The 21,036-nt window shown below is 40.6% G+C and overlaps 1 protein-coding gene across 3 annotated transcripts in view; it reads right to left on the reverse strand.

Moving 5' to 3' along the window:
* LOC124607472 (Werner syndrome ATP-dependent helicase-like) overlaps window positions 1-21,036 on the reverse strand; it is a 227,863-nt gene that overhangs the window by 133,230 nt on the left and 73,597 nt on the right. The window contains exons 4-6 of one of the 3 annotated variants that reach the window (XM_047139823.1): window positions 7,277-7,512; window positions 3,245-3,352; window positions 126-319 (exon numbers count right to left, since the gene is read on the reverse strand). In XM_047139823.1, the coding sequence (XP_046995779.1) occupies window positions 126-319; window positions 3,245-3,352; window positions 7,277-7,512 (538 nt within the window). The remainder of the gene's footprint in view (window positions 1-125; window positions 320-3,244; window positions 3,353-7,276; window positions 7,513-21,036) is intronic. The other 2 variants (XM_047139824.1, XM_047139825.1) reach the window with 2 other exon arrangements.

Below are 21,036 nucleotides of genomic sequence, written 5' to 3' on the forward strand. Positions count from 1 at the left end.
CACAAAATCATTTCGGGCAACCAATATGAGGGTCTGGTTTTCTATGTGTGTGTGGAGGTGAAGGAGGCAACACTCAACAGAACCTGAAAGCAAATATGTACGTATTTAATTTATGAGTGGCTTACCAATTAGAGTTTCTCCCACTTTCTCTGTCATTTTCTTAGTCGGACAGTAAATGATTGTTGGGCCATTAAAAGAAACTTCCTTTCCTTTACGTTCAATGAAGCGAGAAAAGTCATCCATTATGTTAACAGACTTCTGTGAAGCTGAAAACATTAAATTTGGCCTGTCAAAGCTAGATTTTACACAATGTGGCTTCCTGGAAAGAGAAAAATGTGTCATTGCTCTTAAACAGCATTTAACATAATGACTAGAAATTAGTTTAGCATGAATGTTATGTCAAATCTAAATAATAACACATGCCACAATCAATAAATCCAAAACAGTTACGCACATTTGAAAATAAATTTTTATCTGCAATAAATTTACAGTCGCCAGTAATCATCTTTAGGATTCTATGCTTGGGGACAAAAGCATTGTATTACTTTGGAGTGTGAAAAAAATAAAATATCCATTGTTTATTGAATTGGCTATAATAGTTTATTAATTTCTAACCATGCATTCCAATTTATGTAGAAAGAAAGACAAGAAACAGTAATAGTATACTTATCACCATTTTTTTTAGATAGGTGTGTGTGTGTGTGTGTGTGTGTGTGTGTGTGTGTGTGAAAAAGAGATATAGAGAGAGGGGGGAGAGAGAGAGAGATGGTAATGTATTCAGTGAATGGGGTAGTGCACTTTTGACCATAAAATATTTACTTTTGACTACTGTTTTTTGCTTACCAAGACTGACAAGAGGGCAGGGCAGTGACAGTGGTGTTACTGTCAAGTAACATGACTTCTGAGTGGTAAGTGGACAGAATTTCAAGGGCCAATATTTCTTGCATAAGAGACATCTCCCCTCACAATCTTTTATTTTACAACGAAACAAATGTCAAAGAATGTGTTGTTAATGTCTGTGTTTTGGGGCCTAAGCCCAAGGGGTATGCACTGGACATAAATCACAGTGGTTAGACCTAAGATTTCCTATGGGGCTGTAGTGTGGTGGAAGAAGGTAGAACAGCGGGTTGCTGCTAAAGAGCTTGCAAAGGTGCACAGATTGGCCTGCTTAGCCATAACTGGCGGAATTAGTAGCACACCAACCGCTGGAATGGAAGCCATGCTGGACATGCCTCCACTTCACCTTTGGGTTAAGATGGAGGCAGCAGCTGGGGCATACAGACTTAAAACTGGCCAAAACTGGGTCTCATTTGGATATCCAGAATCACACACTAACATAGCGAGTGAGGTAAATATAGGTATGGCTGGGGAAATGCCCGCTGACTATATAATAACTCCTAACTGCTTCAACAAGCCTTACAATATAATAATTGGAAGTAGGGAGCAGTGAGAGAAAACAGTTCAACACCGTACAGGGGACATTGTTTGGTTCACTGATGGGTCGAAAACAGATCAAGGCATTGGGGCAGGGTTGTATGGGGTTCAGCCAAGACTGGAGAGCAGCATCTCTCTAGGGAAACTGGCCTCTGTAGTCAAAGCTGAAATTACTGCAATCAGGGCATGTGGGGAGGAAAATATGTGTAGGTGCTACAATGATCATAGCATCTATATCTATTCAGACAGCCAGGCAGCCCTGAAATCATTCGCAGCTCCTGCAACAAGATCTAAGATTGTTGCAGATTGCCACAGGGCTCTGGTGGAGCTAGGGGGAAGCAACAGGGTATACCTAGTGTGGGTCCCTGGCCACTTGGGGATCTGTGGCAATGAACAAGCCGATAGATTGGCTAGGATGGGGGCAACAACTCCATTTATTGGACCGGATCCTGTCTTGACAATCATCAAAGCTATGATCAAATTAGAACTACGGAACTGGCTTAGGAAACAGCACGTACGATATTGGACCAAGGCCCATAAACAAAAACATGGTAAGGTAATGATGTCCAAGCCATGTTTTAAAAGAAGCTCTGTAATCCTGGGATTGAACTGGAAAGAGATCAAACTCATGACTGGACTGATGACCGGCCATGGGAACTTCAAAAAATACCTACACACAATGGGTATAATGGAAGAGGACCCTAAATGTAGGATCTGTGATGAGGGTGAAGAATCTGCATCACACCTAATCTTTGAATGCATGACATTGGAGGGTAAAAGATACAGAATCATCGGGACAACTAGGCCTGAAGAAATTGTGTCTAACGAAAAACTGGTAGAGGGACTCCTTGCACTATTTAAGGGCACTGGTTGGCTTTACTAGATATACAGGGAGCGATACCGCACAATAAACCGAGTTTCGGTGCAGGCAGTGGTGGGTTAGACCTAAGCTGTTTTAACTTTCCTGTTAAAATCAATCAATCACTCAATCAATCAATCAATCAATGTCTGCATTTTGAATTAACTGTTCCTACCACGTACTTTTTGGCTCTCTTCTAGTTCCTCCCAAGAGTGTGTGCTGCTAAGTGATGAAACTGAAGACATTAAACTTCAGTTAATGGGAGAGATTAGTTCTGCTCATGTATGGTGGAGAAGATGGAGTAGAAATCACCATAGAAGAAATAATCCGGACTTTGTTGCAGTGGTTCCTCCTTTATGTAAAAATGTATAACAGCAAGGCAGTTTGTAAACTTATCATTACAGACAGTTCAGGTCACTCCCTGTCCAGCAGTGCTTAACTAAGCAGTATATGTGTATTGAAGTGAATTGCAAACTGTGGAAAAATTGAAAAATAATAGAACTGAAGGGTCTGAGAGGGGGTGTCACAAAAGGATGCTGAAAATTGAAGAATGAGAACAACAAATGAGGTTCTTGACATACTCAGACACTCATGGAATCATGGAATAAACGGTGCTTAGGTCGTAGCTCGGGGGAGAGGGGGGGGGGGGGGGGGGGGGGGGGTTAGCACAATAGATGGTTTCCACCTCAGGTATTTTCAAGGAAACAAACACTATGGAACAGGATTGTAGAAAGATGCTGATTAGATATATTATGACACTGTAAAATTTGAGAGGATCCTTGTTTGGTGCAGGTAAACAATTTTTTTTCCTATTCTGAACAAGATTTGAAGAACTAAAATGCTGAAATACAGTTACCTAGCAGTCAAAGAGTACAATAATAATTTCTTCCTTGACACATGTAAACACAAACTATGTACTGTAACAACAATGTAAAGTGAGAAACAACTTACCTGAGTTTCAGTGATCTACAGATGTCATCAAATACTGTTGGAGTTGCAGTCGCTGTTACTGCAAGAAATGGAACCTTTGATAACAGCTCCCGGATTTTTCCTAAGCATCTATGGAAAAAAAGGGAAACGATATGAATTCTCTTTCGCTTTAGTGCAATAATTACATTTTTGTTGAGTGGAAACTGTGTGCTGTACTATCCCGATAAATGCCACTTGAGGGCTATGAGCTTCCAACAAGATTATTGTGCTTGTCTTACAGACTGAGATTTGGTCTGGACTATAGTCTCTCATACAGTTTTAACTTGTCATAATGTAGAAACTGAAAAATGAACTGACAGATTTGTGAATGAAAATACAGTTCAACTTAAATTTTACAGTACAATACACTGTAATCATTAGCACAATTTTTAAAATAACAGTAGCTACTAGACAAAAAGTATAAAACTGGACTATGAAATATGTTGAAACCCTGCACAGGAAAAAGTGGTATTATTAAATAAGAAGTTTACACTCTGCTAGGGATCACAGCCTATCAAGCATTCTTAATGCAAACAGACTTTTCCTGTTAGTCACATTGCAAATGACACTTATACTACAGTCACACAATAATCTGACAAATATCAGAACACACACACACACACACACACACACACACACACACACAGAGAGAGAGAGAGAGAGAGAGAGAGAGAGAGAGAGAGAGAGAGAGAATTATGTCTGGTGAGCATGCAACCCATACACTGATCCAATGATCTCAAAATGTTCTGGTAAGGAGGTCTGTAATTATCTGTGTAGAATGGGCTGGGTACCCATTATGTAGAACCACACGGATTGACTTATGTCCAATGACTGTGGCAGAATAGATGTTAGGTACCAATATTTGTGAATATTTTGAATCCTATGAATAAAGCAATGGCCAACAAGTCTATTCTTGAAAATTTTACATCACATGTTGACAGATCAAGGTCACTGTTTAGCCAATTCTGCCTCGTACAGAAGCTGCAGCACTAAACAAAATCTTGTACAGAAATGCTGTATCATTCTGTAGACACCATTTGGAGAACTGTACCCAATTTTGAAGTGCATTGTCATGCAGCTTTTGTTTGAGCAAAGTGTGGAAATGAAGAAATAGTTGGTATGTAATATTTGCAAAACACTCCTCTGGCTGATCAAATTCACAAATTCAAGCTGTCTAGTAGCGACAAGTGAATTGTGTGTTACAGCTGCTAAAATGTTAGTTGCAGTTTACTTATCAGATGATGTTCTTTGTTACTGTGTGTTTTATTCTTCACACTTCTGCTTTGTTGGAATTTTTTTTCATAATGTTTGCGATGACAGGCTGAGTGCTTGGCATGATCAGGATACCTTTCAGCATACAAGCCACACTTCTGCTTTAACAAGCTCGCAACATTCACCATAAATGAAAACAATATTCACTTTTTTGACTGTCATTTACATTCTGAAAGTCTGAATAGATTCAGAAGCAAGTTGTCTGATTGCTACAACAGCAAAGCATAAACTGCTGCATTTCCAGCGCACAAATGAACACACAATCAGTACCTGAGTGGCATGTTGTCGGTACACAATATGTTTGTGGGACCTCTTTTCCTGATACCTAGAGAGTGGTTTGCAGCAATGTTTTCTTTTTACCATGTGACAAAGTTCCACTCATGTTTCATCTTTGGAGTCCTCTTATACGTCTTTTCCAAAGTACTAAAAAGTAACATACAGAGTTATCCTAAACGATTCATGATTGTTTACTGAAAAGTATATGACATAGAAAGATGAGGGATAAATGAAAAGATGGATATACTCCACAACTTAAAAAAATCTCCATGGCTCGAGTGCATGCTAGATGGCAGGCCTGTTATGGCAATCTACAGGATGGCGATGACGCATGAGAAGAGTTTTTGTGTGTTGGAATACGTGAAGTATTCATCAGTTATGAGCATTTATCATGCATTCATACATAAATAAGGGAAAGCTGCACCTGGTTACCCAAGCATTTTGCACTGGTTTTGCCAATTTCGCGATATTGGTTGTCTATGTAAAGGGAAAAGCATGGCGTGATCATGTGTCTCAGAGAAAACTGTGGAGGACGTGAAAAATATTTGCAAGCTGTGAACTGGGCATTCTGCAGAAAACATTTTGGGATGTTTTGTGGCGGTGTTTGCATTTCAAACTCTGCTGTTTGCAATTGTTATAACACCCACTGGTGTTTTGTACCCAAATGTAGCAATCTACGGGAGATGATGAATTTGCAGGGACACTGATAGTCAGCAGACTTCCCATCTGTCAAGAAAGGTGAAGTGGAACAATATGAGAGTGTGGGGTACCGAAATGCTCCATGTCCATGTGGAACTGGAAACAAGTTTGCCAAAAATATGCCTCCCAAGCCATATCCAAAACAGAGGTCTTTTTCTTCATCAAGCAGATGGTGACAGGCTCTGGCACCTGGATATGTTGCAGTTGGGGTTGGTGCCAAAACTGACTTCCACCTTTCAATAAGAGGAGCTCGATTGAGTTCAATGGAGCACAACTGACTTCCACCTTTCAATAAGAGGAGCTCGATTGAGTTCAATGGAGCACAACTGTCTGCTCCTTTTTCAACAACAGTCCGCTAAAGAGAACTACCACATCACTGGATAGGGCATGCTGGTATGAGTGATGTTCCTCTGTTGTCAAGGACGCCTAGGTCACCAGATCTCACACAATTTGATTTCTTCCTTTGGAGACATGTTAAGGACAAAGTTTATATGCTAACAATGCTGGAAGCTCTGCAGGAACCCATCATTGCTACTATGATGGACACTGACGGAAAAGTGCAAGTGCGATTATGGATTGAACTGGATTACCATTTGGATGTGTGCCTGGTGATCAAGGCCAAACTTGTTGACCATTTGTAGAATGTACCAGAAACTTGCTGTGTGTGTATCCTTTCATGCATCATCCATCTCTCTATGTCATATATTTGTTAATAAACTGTTGTGTCGGTAGCCGGGCCGACACCGCGAAGCCGAGATGGCTGAAAATGAACTCTAGACTAACGCTGTAGCCGATAGGGCACGCACGGCTAAAGCAGACGGGCGTGAAGTCTGGAACATGAGAACTTATAAATGAATAAGAAGAAAAGTATGTAGATGCTTATTACTTATCTTTTAATTGTTCTTTGGAATACATCTCTCTTGAATACTCGTAAGCTATAGGCACTGATACAACTGGCGCCTTGCTAGGTGGTCGCTATTAACTTAGCTGAAGGCTATTCTGTCTCTCAGCTAATGAGAGCGAAAGGCTTCGTACATCTGGTCGGTAGCTAGGTTCTCATACAACTGGGCTGTAGCTAGGTTCTCGTCCAACTGGGCGGTAGCTAGGTTCTCGTACAACTGGGCGGTAGCTAGGTTCTCGTACAACTGGGGCGAGTCCACTCTCGTATCACGAGACCTGCCTTGGTGGTGGCGCTAGGTCTGCGATCACAGTGGCGACACGCGGGTCCGACATGTACTACATGGACCGCGGCCGATTTAAGCTACCACCTAGCAAGTGTGGTGTCTGGCGGTGACACCACATAAACAATGCTTTCAAACCCAATGAATCATTTAGTCCAACTCTTTACATTTCCACAAAAAAGTTAGTGACATAAATGAGTAGCTATAAATGTTAAAAATTACTTGCTTCAGTGAAATTTCATCAAATTGTCCACCCTTACTCAGCAAAATCTGCACCTCGATGTATTTACTCATTCTGGATATATCTGAGGTGGCCTTTGATGCCTTGCCCTGTAGTGTGCTCATTACACAAATACATACAGATACAACGACCACGACCACCACCACCACCACCACCACCACCACCACCACCACCACAACAACAACAACAACAACAACCAGGTGGCAATATAAAACTTTAATTTGTGATTTGCTCTTTTGAATATTGTTGTTATCTCTAATATTTTCTCAGTCTGTAATAGGTATTTTAATTCTTTATACATTTAATATATATATAAGAATATAACTGTATCTGCGACATTAATACCTGTAACTGCTACGGAAGTCATGTCCCCAGTGACTTATACAATGAGCTTCATCGACTGCAACAAGTGTCAACATGCCAGACTCAGATAGGTCCTTCAGAACTTGCTGTCCAAGGTCGCCTGAACAAAATTCAGGTGTTAAATAAACAACTCTATACTTCCCTGCCAACATTGCTGATATAACTTGCCCTGATTGTTTCTGAGCAGATCCTAAGAATGTTGCTGGGATATTTAGCACCTGAAAAGCCAAAACACATCTCTTGAGTCTGAAAACAGTATTACCTGAGAATGCATAAAATAACACAGAAAATCTCCCATCAGCTGTCCAACATTGCACTGCAGGCTTGCAAGACCTGCCACACTCCTAGTGCCTCCCTTACTGACCTGCAGAACCCAGGACAGACGGACATCTGACACAAGCAACCTGTCCTCAAAAAATATCAGTTCTAGAGATGCCTTCATCATCAAATCCACATTCAGTCATGCGAGGCTTAATAACCACCTATTTATGCATTGGAAATATTTCCATGCAACCTCACCAAGTGGTACGTATCAGCCCACAGCCAGAAATGTGTTGGGCTGGTGCACAAGTCTGTAGAATTTTTTCCAGAGTTTTAATAAACACTAGATACCCATATTTTCCTTCACCACTTACAACAGTCTGCCAATGCTGGGGCAATGTTTCAATTCCTCAACTGTAGAAATCATGTGGTTCTGAAGTGAAGAACTCGTCAAGCCATGTTCGAAGCATACTTTCACTTGGAAAGGGGGTTCCTTGAAGGCTATTCAACAGAAAACAGAAAAGGTGAAAATCTGAGTGCGTAAGATCAGGTGAATAAGGTGGATATGGGCGTTATCGTGGTACAGCATCATTTCACGCAGTTCTCCTGGTAGTTGTTCTTGGACTGCACATGCAAGACATCTCTGTTGTTAACAATAAATGTCAACAGTGATGATTACACCTTGGGGAAGCAACTCATAGTACATCATACTGCCATTGTTCCATCATATATTTGACATTATCTTTTGTGGATGCAACACAGGTCTTTGTATGGGGAGTTGCTGCTTTGTTTGGGTTCAATCAGTTATTTTTTTCCTTAGGTTGGTGTAAAGACATCATTTATTGTCACCAGTAATGAACACGATAGGAATGGTCAATCTTGTTCATGAGCCAACTAATGATGTGCAAACACAGATGTACATACAGCCACCCACTGATTTTTGTAATTTTGGCTTAGTGCATATCGCACCCATAAATCTGATTTTTGAACCCTTCCCATTGTGTGCAAATGTTGCACAATGGTGGAATGATAAAAGTTCATCACGTGTACCTATTCTTGACTACGCAGTAGTTATTTGTGTAATCAGTGTCTTACCAGCGGAACATTTACAGAGTGGCTAAAATATGCTGAAGTTGAGCATCTTTACAAGAAGGGGGATAAAGAGATACCATCAAACTATGACCAATTTCACTTCTGCCAACTTTCTCAAAAATATTTGAAAAGGTTGTGTTCAAGTGTCTCCTTACACATCCGACTGCAAATAATATATTGTCCAAGTCACAGTTTGGATTTATTAAGGGTTCTGATATAGAGAAAGCTATTAACACTTACAGCAAGAATGTACTTAATTCATTAGATAATAAATTAGAGGCTTCTGGCATTTTCTGTGACCTGTCAAAAGCCTAGGACTGTGTGAACCACAGCATTCTCTTAAGTAAATTAGAATATTATGGTGTCACCGGCAGTGCTGCGAAATGGTTTGAGTCTTATCAATCTAACAGGAAACACAGGGTGTTGTTGCAAAATACCTGTGCAGTAAGCAGTCAGTCTCCATTGACTGGGAATTAATTACATGTGGTGTTTCTCAAGGTTCCATCTTCGGTCCACTGCTTTTTCTTGTGTACATTAATGACCTCTCATCTGTTACATTGCCAGATGCCAAGTTTGTTTTGCTTGCAGAGGATACAAATATAGCAATGAGTGGCAAATCAAGTACAGATTTAGAAATAGCTGCTAATGAAATTTTCACTGAATTAATAAGTGGTTTAAAGCTAATTCACTGTTATTAAACTTTGAGAAGACCCACTACATGTAGTTCAGAACCTGTAAGAGATTTGCTTCCAGCATGTGTACAACATATGAAGACATGCAGATCAAAGAGGTTGACAGTGTTAAATTTCTGGGATTACAACTCGACGTAAATTCAGTTGGGAAGGGCATACCACAGAATTGCTGAAGTGCCCAAACAAGTCTGTATTTGCAGTGAGAATGATGTCAGGTGTAGGAGATATAAATTTAAAAAATCTTGCATACTTTGCTTACTTTCATTCTATTATGTCATATGGGATCATATTCTGGGGCATCTCATCAAACTGAGCAAAAGTTTTTAGCGTGGAAAAGCATGTGATAAGAATTATTTGTGGTGTGCATTCAAGAACATCATGTAGAAACCTGTTCAAGGAACTTTGTATTCTAACCACTGCTTCTCAGTATATTTATTCCTTAATGAATTTTGTTGCAAGTAATACATCCCCATTTCCAACCAATAGCTCAATATGTAGTATCAATATTAGGAACAAAAACAATCTACATAAAGACCTAAAATCACTTACCTTGGTCCAAAAAGGGGTCCAATATTCAGAAACACACATTTTCAATAAATTGCCAACAGCCATTAAAAACTTGGTTTCAGATAAAACACTGTTTAAACAGAGTTTGAAAGACTTCTTGATAGGCAACTCCTTCTACTCCGTAGATGAATATTTTAACAGAGACTGTTAAGCCAGCTTAAGTAACAATATCTGTTAGATTTCAGTTCTGACAACGCTTGGTCACAACAGTCAAGATTAGGAATTTTCTGCATGATGAAATTATTAATAGTGTATAACAGTGTTTCATTCTGACAGAATGTTAATTCTATAAATATTAGCTGTTCAATTTTACCGCATTGTATTCATATATTTCGACAATCTCCTGACAAATGATCAGAGTAGTAAGTATTATAATCAAATATTTTATGTTATATTTTCTGACATGTTCCACACCCACGAGAATCATCTCATTTTTTGGGTCTATGGAACGAAAACTTAACCTAATCTAATCTAATCCGATATGTATCATTGTGGATTGATGTGTTTAAATGATCTTCATCAAACCCTGAAGGTCTTCCTGGCTGTGGAGAGTCTCTAACTTCAAAACGCCCCTCCTTACTATGAGAAAACCATTTTATTGACATGCTCTGTCCAATGGCATTATCCCCATGCATGGCACAAAGGTTTCTGGCTGCCTCAGCTGCTGTCAATATCTCAGAAATGTTAAGATTTCTCCACTTGGCAATCCATTTTCTAATGTCCACAGCACCACTCACTACATCCAAATGACAAAATGACAATAAGTAAACTCAGATAGCAACAGTGAATTACAAATAAAAAATGGCAGTCGATAAATAAAGCCATAGCAACATGCAAAACAAAAATGCTACGAGCTTATGCACCAACCTAATAATTGCTTCACCAAGTCTGTAGCTCTTTCTAACTGTGATCGTTTCCCACTACCACGTAAGCTTGCTTCGATTACCTTCCAGAAATTACAAACCTCCTTCTGCACCACCCTCTGCTACACCTCTCTACATTAAGACCAAGAAAACAACTTCAAAAGAAAGAACATTCCTCCAGCACCTCAAAAATATCTTGACCAGATCATCATCCCCACAGACAAAGACTTCACTACTGTCATTATGAACCACAATGATTAGCTGATGGAAAAGGTTGTAAAGAAGATTACAGTTCAGCATCTCGTCAACAGCGTGGTCATTAGAGATGAGACCCATCACAGTATTTGCCTGGAATGATTTAGGGAAATCACAGAAAACCTAAAACTGGATGGCTGGACGGGGATTTGAAACATCACCCTCCCAAATGCAAGTCCTGTGTGCTAACCATTGCTTCAGCCTGCTTGGTAGCTGACAGAGATGGTGCACTTGTTGACAGGCATCTCCATCAACTTGTCTTATGGCTGTGATTTCATGTCCAAACTAAAGCATGAGCTCCACCTACTCCTCAAATATCTAAACTTTTCTCAAACACTCTGCCTCCTGACTGTCTCCCTTTTCACACTATTCCCTGGGCTCCTATAATTATGTATGTTGCAAGATTGATCAAGTCCAAGCACATAGGCTGCTCCATAATGTCTTGGCACTGCATATCCACTAAAAAGACAGACCAACACTTTCAATTCATTTATCGTCTGGCACTCTGCTCCATCACTGCCAATGACACATATATCACACAAACATCCCAAGGCCAGTAATCAATCTTTCTACAGCTTAATGACACAATAATTATTATATAAATTATAATTTTTGTCTAGTTTGAATAGATCCTACTTTTCTGCACAAGTCAGAAATCGAACTGTCAGTAAGGTACAAATACACTCCTGGAAATTGAAATAAGAACACCGTGAATTCATTGTCCCAGGAAGGGGAAACTTTATTGACACATTCCTGGGGTCAGATACATCACATGATCACACTGACAGAACCACAGGTACATAGACACAGGCAACAGAGCATGCACAATGTCGGCACTAGTACAGTGTATATCCACCTTTCGCAGCAATGCAGGCTGCTATTCTCCCATGGAGACGATCGTAGAGATGCTGGATGTAGTCCTGTGGAACGGCTTGCCATGCCATTTCCACCTGGCGCCTCAGTTGGACCAGCGTTCGTGCTGGACATGCAGACCGCGTGAGACGACGCTTCATCCAGTCCCAAACATGCTCAATGGGGGACAGATCCGGAGATCTTGCTGGCCAGGGTAGTTGACTTACACCTTCTAGAGCACGTTGGGTGGCACGGGATACATGCGGACGTGCATTGTCCTGTTGGAACTGCAAGTTCCCTTGCCGGTCTAGGAATGGTAGAACGATGGGTTCGATGACGGTTTGGATGTACCGTGCACTGTTCAGTGTCCCCTCGACGATCACCAGTGGTGTACTGCCAGTGTAGGAGATCGCTCCCCACACCATGATGCCGGGTGTTGGCCCTGTGTGCCTCGGTCGTATGCAGTCCTGATTGTGGCGCTCACCTGCACGGCGCCAAACACGCATACGACCATCATTGGCACCAAGGCAGAAGCGACTCTCATCGCTGAAGACGACACGTCTCCATTCGTCCCTCCATTCACGCCTGTTGCGACACCACTGGAGGCGGGCTGCACGATGTTGGAGCGTGAGCGGAAGACGGCCTAATGGTGTGCGGGACCGTAGCCCAGCTTCATGGAGACGGTTGCGAATGGTCCTCGCCGATACCCCAGGAGCAACAGTGTCCCTAATTTGCTGGGAAGTGGCGGTGCGGTCCCCTACGGCACTGCGTAGGATCCTACAGTCTTGGTGTGCATCCGTGAGTCGCTGCGGTCCGGTCCCAGGTCGACGGGCACGTGCACCTTCCACCGACCACTGGCGACAACATCGATGTACTGTGGAGACCTCACGCCCCACGTGTTGAGCAATTCGGCGGTACGTCCACCCGGCCTCCCGCATGCCCACTATACGCCCTCGCTCAAAGTCCGTCAACTGCACATACGGTTCACGTCCACGCTGTCACGGCATGCTACCAGTGTTAAAGACTGCGATGGAGCTCCGTATGCCACGGCAAACTGGCTGACACTGACGGCGGCGGTGCACAAATGCTGCGCAGCTAGCGCCATTCGACGGCCAACACCGCGGTTCCTGGTGTGTCCGCTGTGCCGTGCGTGTGATCATTGCTTGTACAGCCCTCTCGCAGTGTCCCGGAGCAAGTATGGTGGGTCTGACACACCGGTGTCAATGTGTTCTTTTTTCCATTTCCAGGAGTGTATTTTCTTTTTTTTTTTTCTTTTGACAAAGGATGTAGCCTTAACTGGAAAGTATACTAAAAAAACACCATTTTCCCCCTTACTTACTGACACTCTTTAAATTTCTATTTTTAAGATATTAAAAATATGGAATGATCCACTGAAACTCACTCTAGCCTTTTCCACAATCAAATAATGATATGGTTTTTGTAGCTATCATTACTCATTATGGTATTCTTTGGGCAATGAATTGTACTAAAAAAAAATATTTTTCATGGAAATTATTGGGATGGAAATGTACAGATGATGGTGCCACTAAAGCGGAGTTACTAAATACAGTTTTCCATAATTCCTTCACGAAAGAAGATGAAGTAAATATTCCAGAATTCTAAGCCAGAACAGCTGTTAGCATGAGTGACATAAAAGTAGATATCTTAGGTGTTGTCCAGATGGTATACCAATCAGGTTCCTTTCAGAGTATGCAGACACCTTTCTAAGCAATCATATACAACCGTGCACTTGATGAAAGGTCTGTTCCTTAAGACTGGTAAGTAGCACAGGTCACACCAATATTCAAGAAAGGAAATAGGAATAACCCATTGAATTACAGACCCATATTATTGACCTCAATTTGCAGTAGGATTTTGGAGCATATACTGTACTCGAACATTATGAATCACCTTGAAGAAAATGACTTACTGATACATAATCAAACAATGGAAAATCCAGGATGGAATGTAACACACTGCCAAACATGATACCCCCTCATCTCAATGACTGCTTCACATCCTGTGCCGTATGGATCCTTACCACCAACACCAGCTTTTCTGAATTGCGCAGGTGGGAATTTTCCCTGCAATACATCCTACGTTCCCATAACCACCTGGCCTCAACCTTCGTTAGTGACTAAACAGCTGTCATTACACCGCCACACCCAGTCTTTTAATTTCTTTCTATTTTTATTTCTCTCCTTTCTGCAACTTACCCCCTCCGCATCTTCTCTCCTACCCTCTGTCTGAACTACAACACTTCATTGTCCGCCACTCCCACCACACCATCCCTCCCCCTCCCCACCCCATCCTCCTCCTTACCCCCACCCAGTCGCCACTCCCATCATGCATTGGTGCTGTGGCTCACAGTGTAGTTTCAGCTCTCCGAGACTGCAGACGCATGTGCAAGTTGCGCTTGCGTGAGTGTGTGTGCGCGTGTGTGTATGAGTGTCTACTGCTGACAAAGGCCTTAATGGCCAAAAGCTATGATTGTGTGAATCTTTTTATTGTGCCTGTTGCGACTCAGCATCTCCGCTATATGGTGAGTAGCAACTTTCCTTCTCTCGTATTGTTATTGATACATAACCAACACAGATTCAGAAAATATCATTCTTGTGCAACACAGCTAGCTCTTTATTCCCATGAAGTAATGAGTGCTGTCGACAAGGAATCTCAGATCGATTCCATATTCTTAGATTTCCAGAAGGCTTTTGATACCGTTCCTCACAAGCAACTATTAATCAAATTGCGTGCATATGGAGTATTGTCTCAGTCGTGTGACTGGATTCGTGATTTCCTCTCAGAGAGGTCACAGTGCGTAGTGATAGACAGTAAATTATCAAGCAGAACAGAAGTGATATCTGGCATTCCACAAGGTAGTGTCATAGGCCCTCTGCTGTCCCCGATTTATGTAAACGATCTAGGTGATAATCTGAGCAGCCCCCTGAATCTGTTTGCAGATGATGCTGTAATTTACCATCTAGCAAAATCATCAGATGATCAATTCCAATTACAAAATGATCTAGAGAGAATTTCTGTACGGTGCAAAAAGTGGCAATTAGCACTAAACAAAGACAGGTGCGAGGTCATCCACATGAGTACTAAAAGAAATCTGATAAGTTTTGGGTATATTGCAAATCGCACAAATCTACGGGCTGTCAATTCGAATAAATACCTAGGAATTACAATCACGAGCAACTCAAATTAGAAAAACCACATAGATAATATTGTGGGGAAGGCAAAACAAAGACTGTGCTTTGTTGACAGAACACTTAGAAGACATGACAAACTCAGTAAAGAGATAGCCTACATTACAACATTACACTTGTCCATCCTCTGCTGGAGTATTGCTGCGTGGTATAGGATCCTTACCAGGTAGGATTGACGGAAGGCATCGAAAAAGTGCAAAGAAGGGCAGCTCATTTCTTGTTACTGCGCAATAGGGGTGAGAGAGTCACTGATATGATACGCGAGTTGGGGTGGCAGTCACTGATACAAAGGTGGTTTGCTTTGCAGCGAGATCTATTTACGAAATTTCAATCACCAACTTTCTCTTCCGAATGTGAAAATATTTTGTTGACATCCCCCTATGTAGGGATAAATGATCATCATAATAAAATAGAAATCAAAGCCTGAACGGAAAGACTTAGGTGTTCCTTTTTTCCATGCACCATTCGAGAGTGGAATGGTAGAGAAGTAGTATGAAAATGGTTTGATGAACCCCCTGCCAGGCACTTAAGTGTGAACTGCAGAGTAAGCATGTAGATGTAGATGTTGCTACTGAAGCCTACGTTCTGCCTGCATTTGTCTTGGTGTTCTGTCAAGACAAAATTCCAAGTCCCTGTAGCTTGGTGACACAGTAACATTCTGAAGAAATTAATTCAAGCTCTAGTTGTCTTTGCACTTTTATGCACTCATGACACAAATGCCTTGCCCGTACCCATTTGTGAGCATTTACAGAGTTAAGAGAAAACTCGATTCATCACCTACTTGGTGTTCAAACCTCCTGCTTTCATTCTCTTGATTTTCTCGCTACCCCACATGTCAGGTTGCATTGTGTTTTAGCAAGTAGCGCAGATAAAATGATATTATGTGGATTGTCTTAGAATGAGCTACTAAATTTAAGAGAGATACAGTTAGAACAAATGCATTGCAGCTGTTTGTCTGATAGTAACAAGACATTTATAGGCATGTTGAGACTGAGAATTTACACATTCTAACAAATTATTACACCCATCACCTTGTTATGACTTTTTCTCTAGTTTCAACCTGTCCTTCAATTAAAAAGTAGTGGCGAATCCAGTCTGGTCTACTGTTCACACAGCAAATTATGTAATGTTTGAATAAATAACTTTGTGATTGACAGATTGTAGTGGCAGGGGACAGTGTTGCCACTGCGCAGCCTCTGCCAGTACCTATTAAACAGGCAACAAAGCGAGCATGTGGTGATGGAGAAAGAACTGCAATTGGCCAGTAGCTGGCCCTTACCACTTACACCCTGGTTCTTGCCACTCGACACACTCATACATCAATCACAGTTATTTTAATCGAACTATAATAAGCTGCTAGGAGAGTTAGCATCAGAACAAATACAGATATTTTAAGTGACATGCCTGTTCTTAAGACACAATTTTCTCACTGAAAGTGTCAGCAATGTTGTAGGTGGCTTACACCTTGAAATGACATTGATGAACTTGTGAATGTGTAAATTTCTCAGGTCAAGTGGTATAGCCCAAAGCAAATGATGCCCGCCCCCCTTCCAAAATTACAAAATAAAATGTTTTCCTTATCACAGTGTACCATCTCAAAATGAAGAGGATATCGACAGTAACTAAAATCCTTCTGGTACTCCCTGGAATAACCTCTTATTATGCACCCAGTCGTAATGAGACCCTCATCATGCCTTAGTCATGGTTATTATAAACTGTAAAATGTACCTATACACCCAAAAAATACTATTTTATCCACCCTACCAATTAGCAAAGATCTGCAATTAGTCCTTAGTCATTTATTTTATGTCTTCAGATGAAAGATAAGTGTTAATTTTTATATTTTATATACAGCCTTGAGAGTTCTCGATATAATGACTGACACAGTGAGACAACATTGTGATTTTTCAAGGCCAGACTTAAAAAAGAAAGTTAAGATCAGTGAAAAAACACAGGGAATTGCCTTGAATCTCTGTCATGACCTATTTGATGTGTTAAAATAGCAGTTTACATCAGTCAATATCAAAATCTGGTCGTCTGCCATTGCAACATGATTTCATGTTACCTATGTGGCATGATATTTACAACCAACCCTCAAAATGTGCCAGCAACTTGTCAATAAGGTGTAAGTATCCTTTACTAAGTTCTAATATTATTGTCAGAATAAATTCTGTGAACTTATTCTCCGTACGTTGGTTCCTATAATTGAAATTAAAGTACATAAGGATATGAAAAATGCTGCTACCCAGGATATTAATGGCATGTGAATCACCCATTTCTACGCCCATTATGAATATTAGTATTAGCATCAGTAGTAGTGCAGCAGCAACATCACAGCATTGCTTCACACTAAATTTGTGTACAGCTAGCCAATCCTGCAGCAGCAAGCACCCCTCATATATATCCATTATTCTCGCACCTGCTTTCGTCTGAACCTCCACGAGTCCCAGCCTCCTCTCCAGTAACTTCTTGCTGTTCCCCTCCCTCATCTTTTCCTCTCATACCTTTTTCCACTGCAGTCCTCTTCTTCCCCCGAGAAGCAATCCCCCTCCTCTTCATCTCTTTCACGCACACCGTTTTGTATTGTTAACATTATTAATTCACATTTTGAAACTGGATCTGATGGGCCATATTTCTCTCCTCTCTTTCCTCCCAGCATTTCTGTAGCCCCTCCTTGGTCTACATATCCTGTTCTCCCTCTTTCTATTTTTGTACACAAAAATCAGTTGTTATGGCCCTCCTCCCAAGCAGCTACATCTTTTTCAAATTGCTCAACCTAGAATGAAGGTAATAAGGAAGCACAAGTAACTGGCCCAGGGGGATAACTAGGACATAGTGTCTTCCCTCAAGAAACAAGTGGCTATTTAATTCTTTATATCACCACCAGAAGAGAATTAAGTATTTTAACATTGAAAAACAATACACTGAAACTTACTGTAAAGACGACCCATTAAGTTGCAGACAGGCACAATTAAAAGGTATTCACATAGCTTTCAGCCACAGTCTTCATCAGCAAAAGAGAAACAAACACCATTCATACACACAAGCAAGCACACCTCATGCACACATGACCGCCAGCCCCAGCACCTCGGGCCAGAATGCTACTATCATGTAGGATGCAGGCAGAAATTTTGATTATGCCTGTCTGCAACCTAATGTGTCTTCTTTATGATAAGTACCAATCTGTCTTTTCCTACATTGCTGATATTCATACCTGGAGTTTCCATTGTTTAATACCGTGAATATCATTCATGAACATCTGTCAGGCATAGCTAGGCTGTAAAGTTTTCAACTGTTTTCTCCATAACAACATGGTGTCAAGGGAGATTTGATGGATTCTCACACCAACCCAGTAAGTGTTAATTTCCTATTGGCTGTTTTGACAAGTGCTTGTTTCTGATTCTTAAGTAAGCGTTTAAATTCTAGTATGGGTGGCCCAGATAACCCCAACAGATTTATGAAACAAGGCTACTGAGCCAAATGCTTGGCACAACTGGGCCATGTGGATCCAGTTGTTCCTTAAAGGAACCATTTACCCCATTTTTAAAGTAACTTTTACAGCCCTACTGCAATAATTAAATGTAGATTAAAAATACATTTAAAGGTAATCTTCATAATGACATTAATGCAACTTTTAATTAGCATAGATCATGGTGCAGACATACAGGAGAAAAACACAAAAAGGTGCTAAAGTTAGTTACTTAGCTGAAGACCTGAAATAAGCCCTTGATAATGTGGAAAATGAAAATAAGAATAATTGTGATGTGCCTGTTTTCTGCAGCATCCCTCACTGCACAGTAAAACATTATGTTAATGGCACATGAGGGGTACACATCATGAGAAGTCAGAGGCGGTGGTGGTGTCATTTTATTTATTTCCAAAAGATGAACAATGGAAAAAATGGGTTTTTGGGCTGTCATCAGGACATTCTGGATATTGTGAAGTGTCACATCAAACAGAACACACTACAATCATTATTCAAAAATCAACAATCACGCATGGAAGGGCTTTTCTTATTTTTTCATTCATGGAAACCCATTCCCTTTTTTTAAAAAAAAGAAACCTGAAAGTATTTAAGATTCTCATTGTATTCAGATCAACCCATGAATAATTTATTGACAAAATTATTTAAATGGATAGATAAAACATCTACTCACCAAGCAGCAGCAGAACACACACATAAAAGATTGTTGTAATTGGCAAGCTTTCAGAGACATTGGCTTCTTCTTCAGGCAGAAAGGTTGAAGGGGAAGGAAGAAGGGTGAAGGAAAAGGGCTTGAGAGATCTAGGAAAAGGGATATATTTTGGGAAAGTCACCCAGAACCGAGTGTCAGGGGAGACTGGCCGTACAGGTTGGGAAAGAAAGATTGATTGTTGGGGACTGCATCGGATGAGATTTGAAAACCTGAGAGCTTAAAGGCAGAAGACAGGGTAATATGCAAGACAGAGATTACTACTAAAACATTGGTGGTGAAAAATAGATGGGAAAGACAATGAAAGATGTAGAAAACTAAAATGAAGTAAAGCAAAGAGTAGTTACAGTGGATAAATGCTGAGACGGAAAAAATTAACGTATTTTAAGGCCAGGTGGGTTGCAAGAACCAAGGACATGTTGTAATGCTAGTTCCCACCTGCGGAGTTCTGAGAAACTGGTGTGTGGGGGAAGAATCGAGATGGTGCGTGTGGTGAAACAGGTGCAGAGTTCATGGCGTCATGGAGTCATGCTGTAGAATATGCTCTGCAACAGGATATTGCAAGTTGCCAGTATACACCCTCTGCCCCTGTTCATTCATCATAATTGATAATTTGGTGGTAGTCCTGTCAATGCAGAAGGCCGAACAGTGTTTACATTGATAAGACAGGTTAACATGTTTTGTGTAGAAGTCAGTGAGGGAGGTCAAATGAATATCTGACCATTCAGTAACATAATAAATCACATTTATGAAAAACACAGTTTTACATAGCAATTTCATTATGTTTATATGATGATTTCTGTCCAATAATATGTATTTCATTTGTTTTGTTGTGTGAGTGAATGAAGGAATAAATGTGGCATACATGTGAAATATGAATTATTGAAAAAGTGAGTGACAAAGTGAGCATGAGCACGGAAATCTGACTGTGCAATTCTGATGTGAGTCACATACATGGGTGAAGATGTTAACTGTAAAGCAGCCAGTTCTTAATACTTTGGGATTATAAAACTCATTTCAATCGTACCAATTAAAGGTGAGGCTAATTTGTTTGAATTCTTTGGTAATTTCATTGAAAGATTTCAGAACAGGATTGGTCTAAGGTGAAAATGTACTGGATTGTGCAGATTATAATCAAAAGCCGATTGGCTACTTTGGGATTCAGTCAGTCAGAGAGACATTTCATGAACAGTTGTGAGGAGTTGGTGGCAGCTTGTGGTGACTGGCTGTGTTGCACTGAGCTCTATAAAATTCTATTAGGTTTGCGTAATGGTGAAATAGAGAATTTTGTGTGAAGTATCAGAACATTTTTCAAGAAAAATATAGATGATTTATATGGAAATTTCAGATTATTTCTTTTGTGCAAAGGGAAACTTTCTATCGAAGGACAAAATATTCCATATAATATAATGTGCAACTGTAACTGATAACTTTATACTGTGTCTGTTCACTATCAGTTCTAGGAGAAAACCTTAAATAGGCTACTAGACAGAGAAAATGTGTTGGGCGTGTGGAAACTGTATTACAAACTGTATTAAATATTGGCCCTTTAGTTTCTGAACTCGGTAGCAAACAACTGTTCATAAAAGTGACAGTATAATGGAATTTAAATTCAACACCTTTCATTCATTTGGTAATTTAGTCAGTCTTGGAAAAATTAAATCATTTCCATCCTGTTGACATATGTAGTACAGCTAGGTTTATATGCATAGCTTTCTCAGCTGAAGAACATTATACATTGCTTCAGGGCAGACAAGA

This window comes from Schistocerca americana, chromosome 3 (genome assembly GCF_021461395.2).
Source record: "Schistocerca americana isolate TAMUIC-IGC-003095 chromosome 3, iqSchAmer2.1, whole genome shotgun sequence".
NCBI lineage: Eukaryota > Metazoa > Arthropoda > Insecta > Orthoptera > Acrididae > Schistocerca > Schistocerca americana.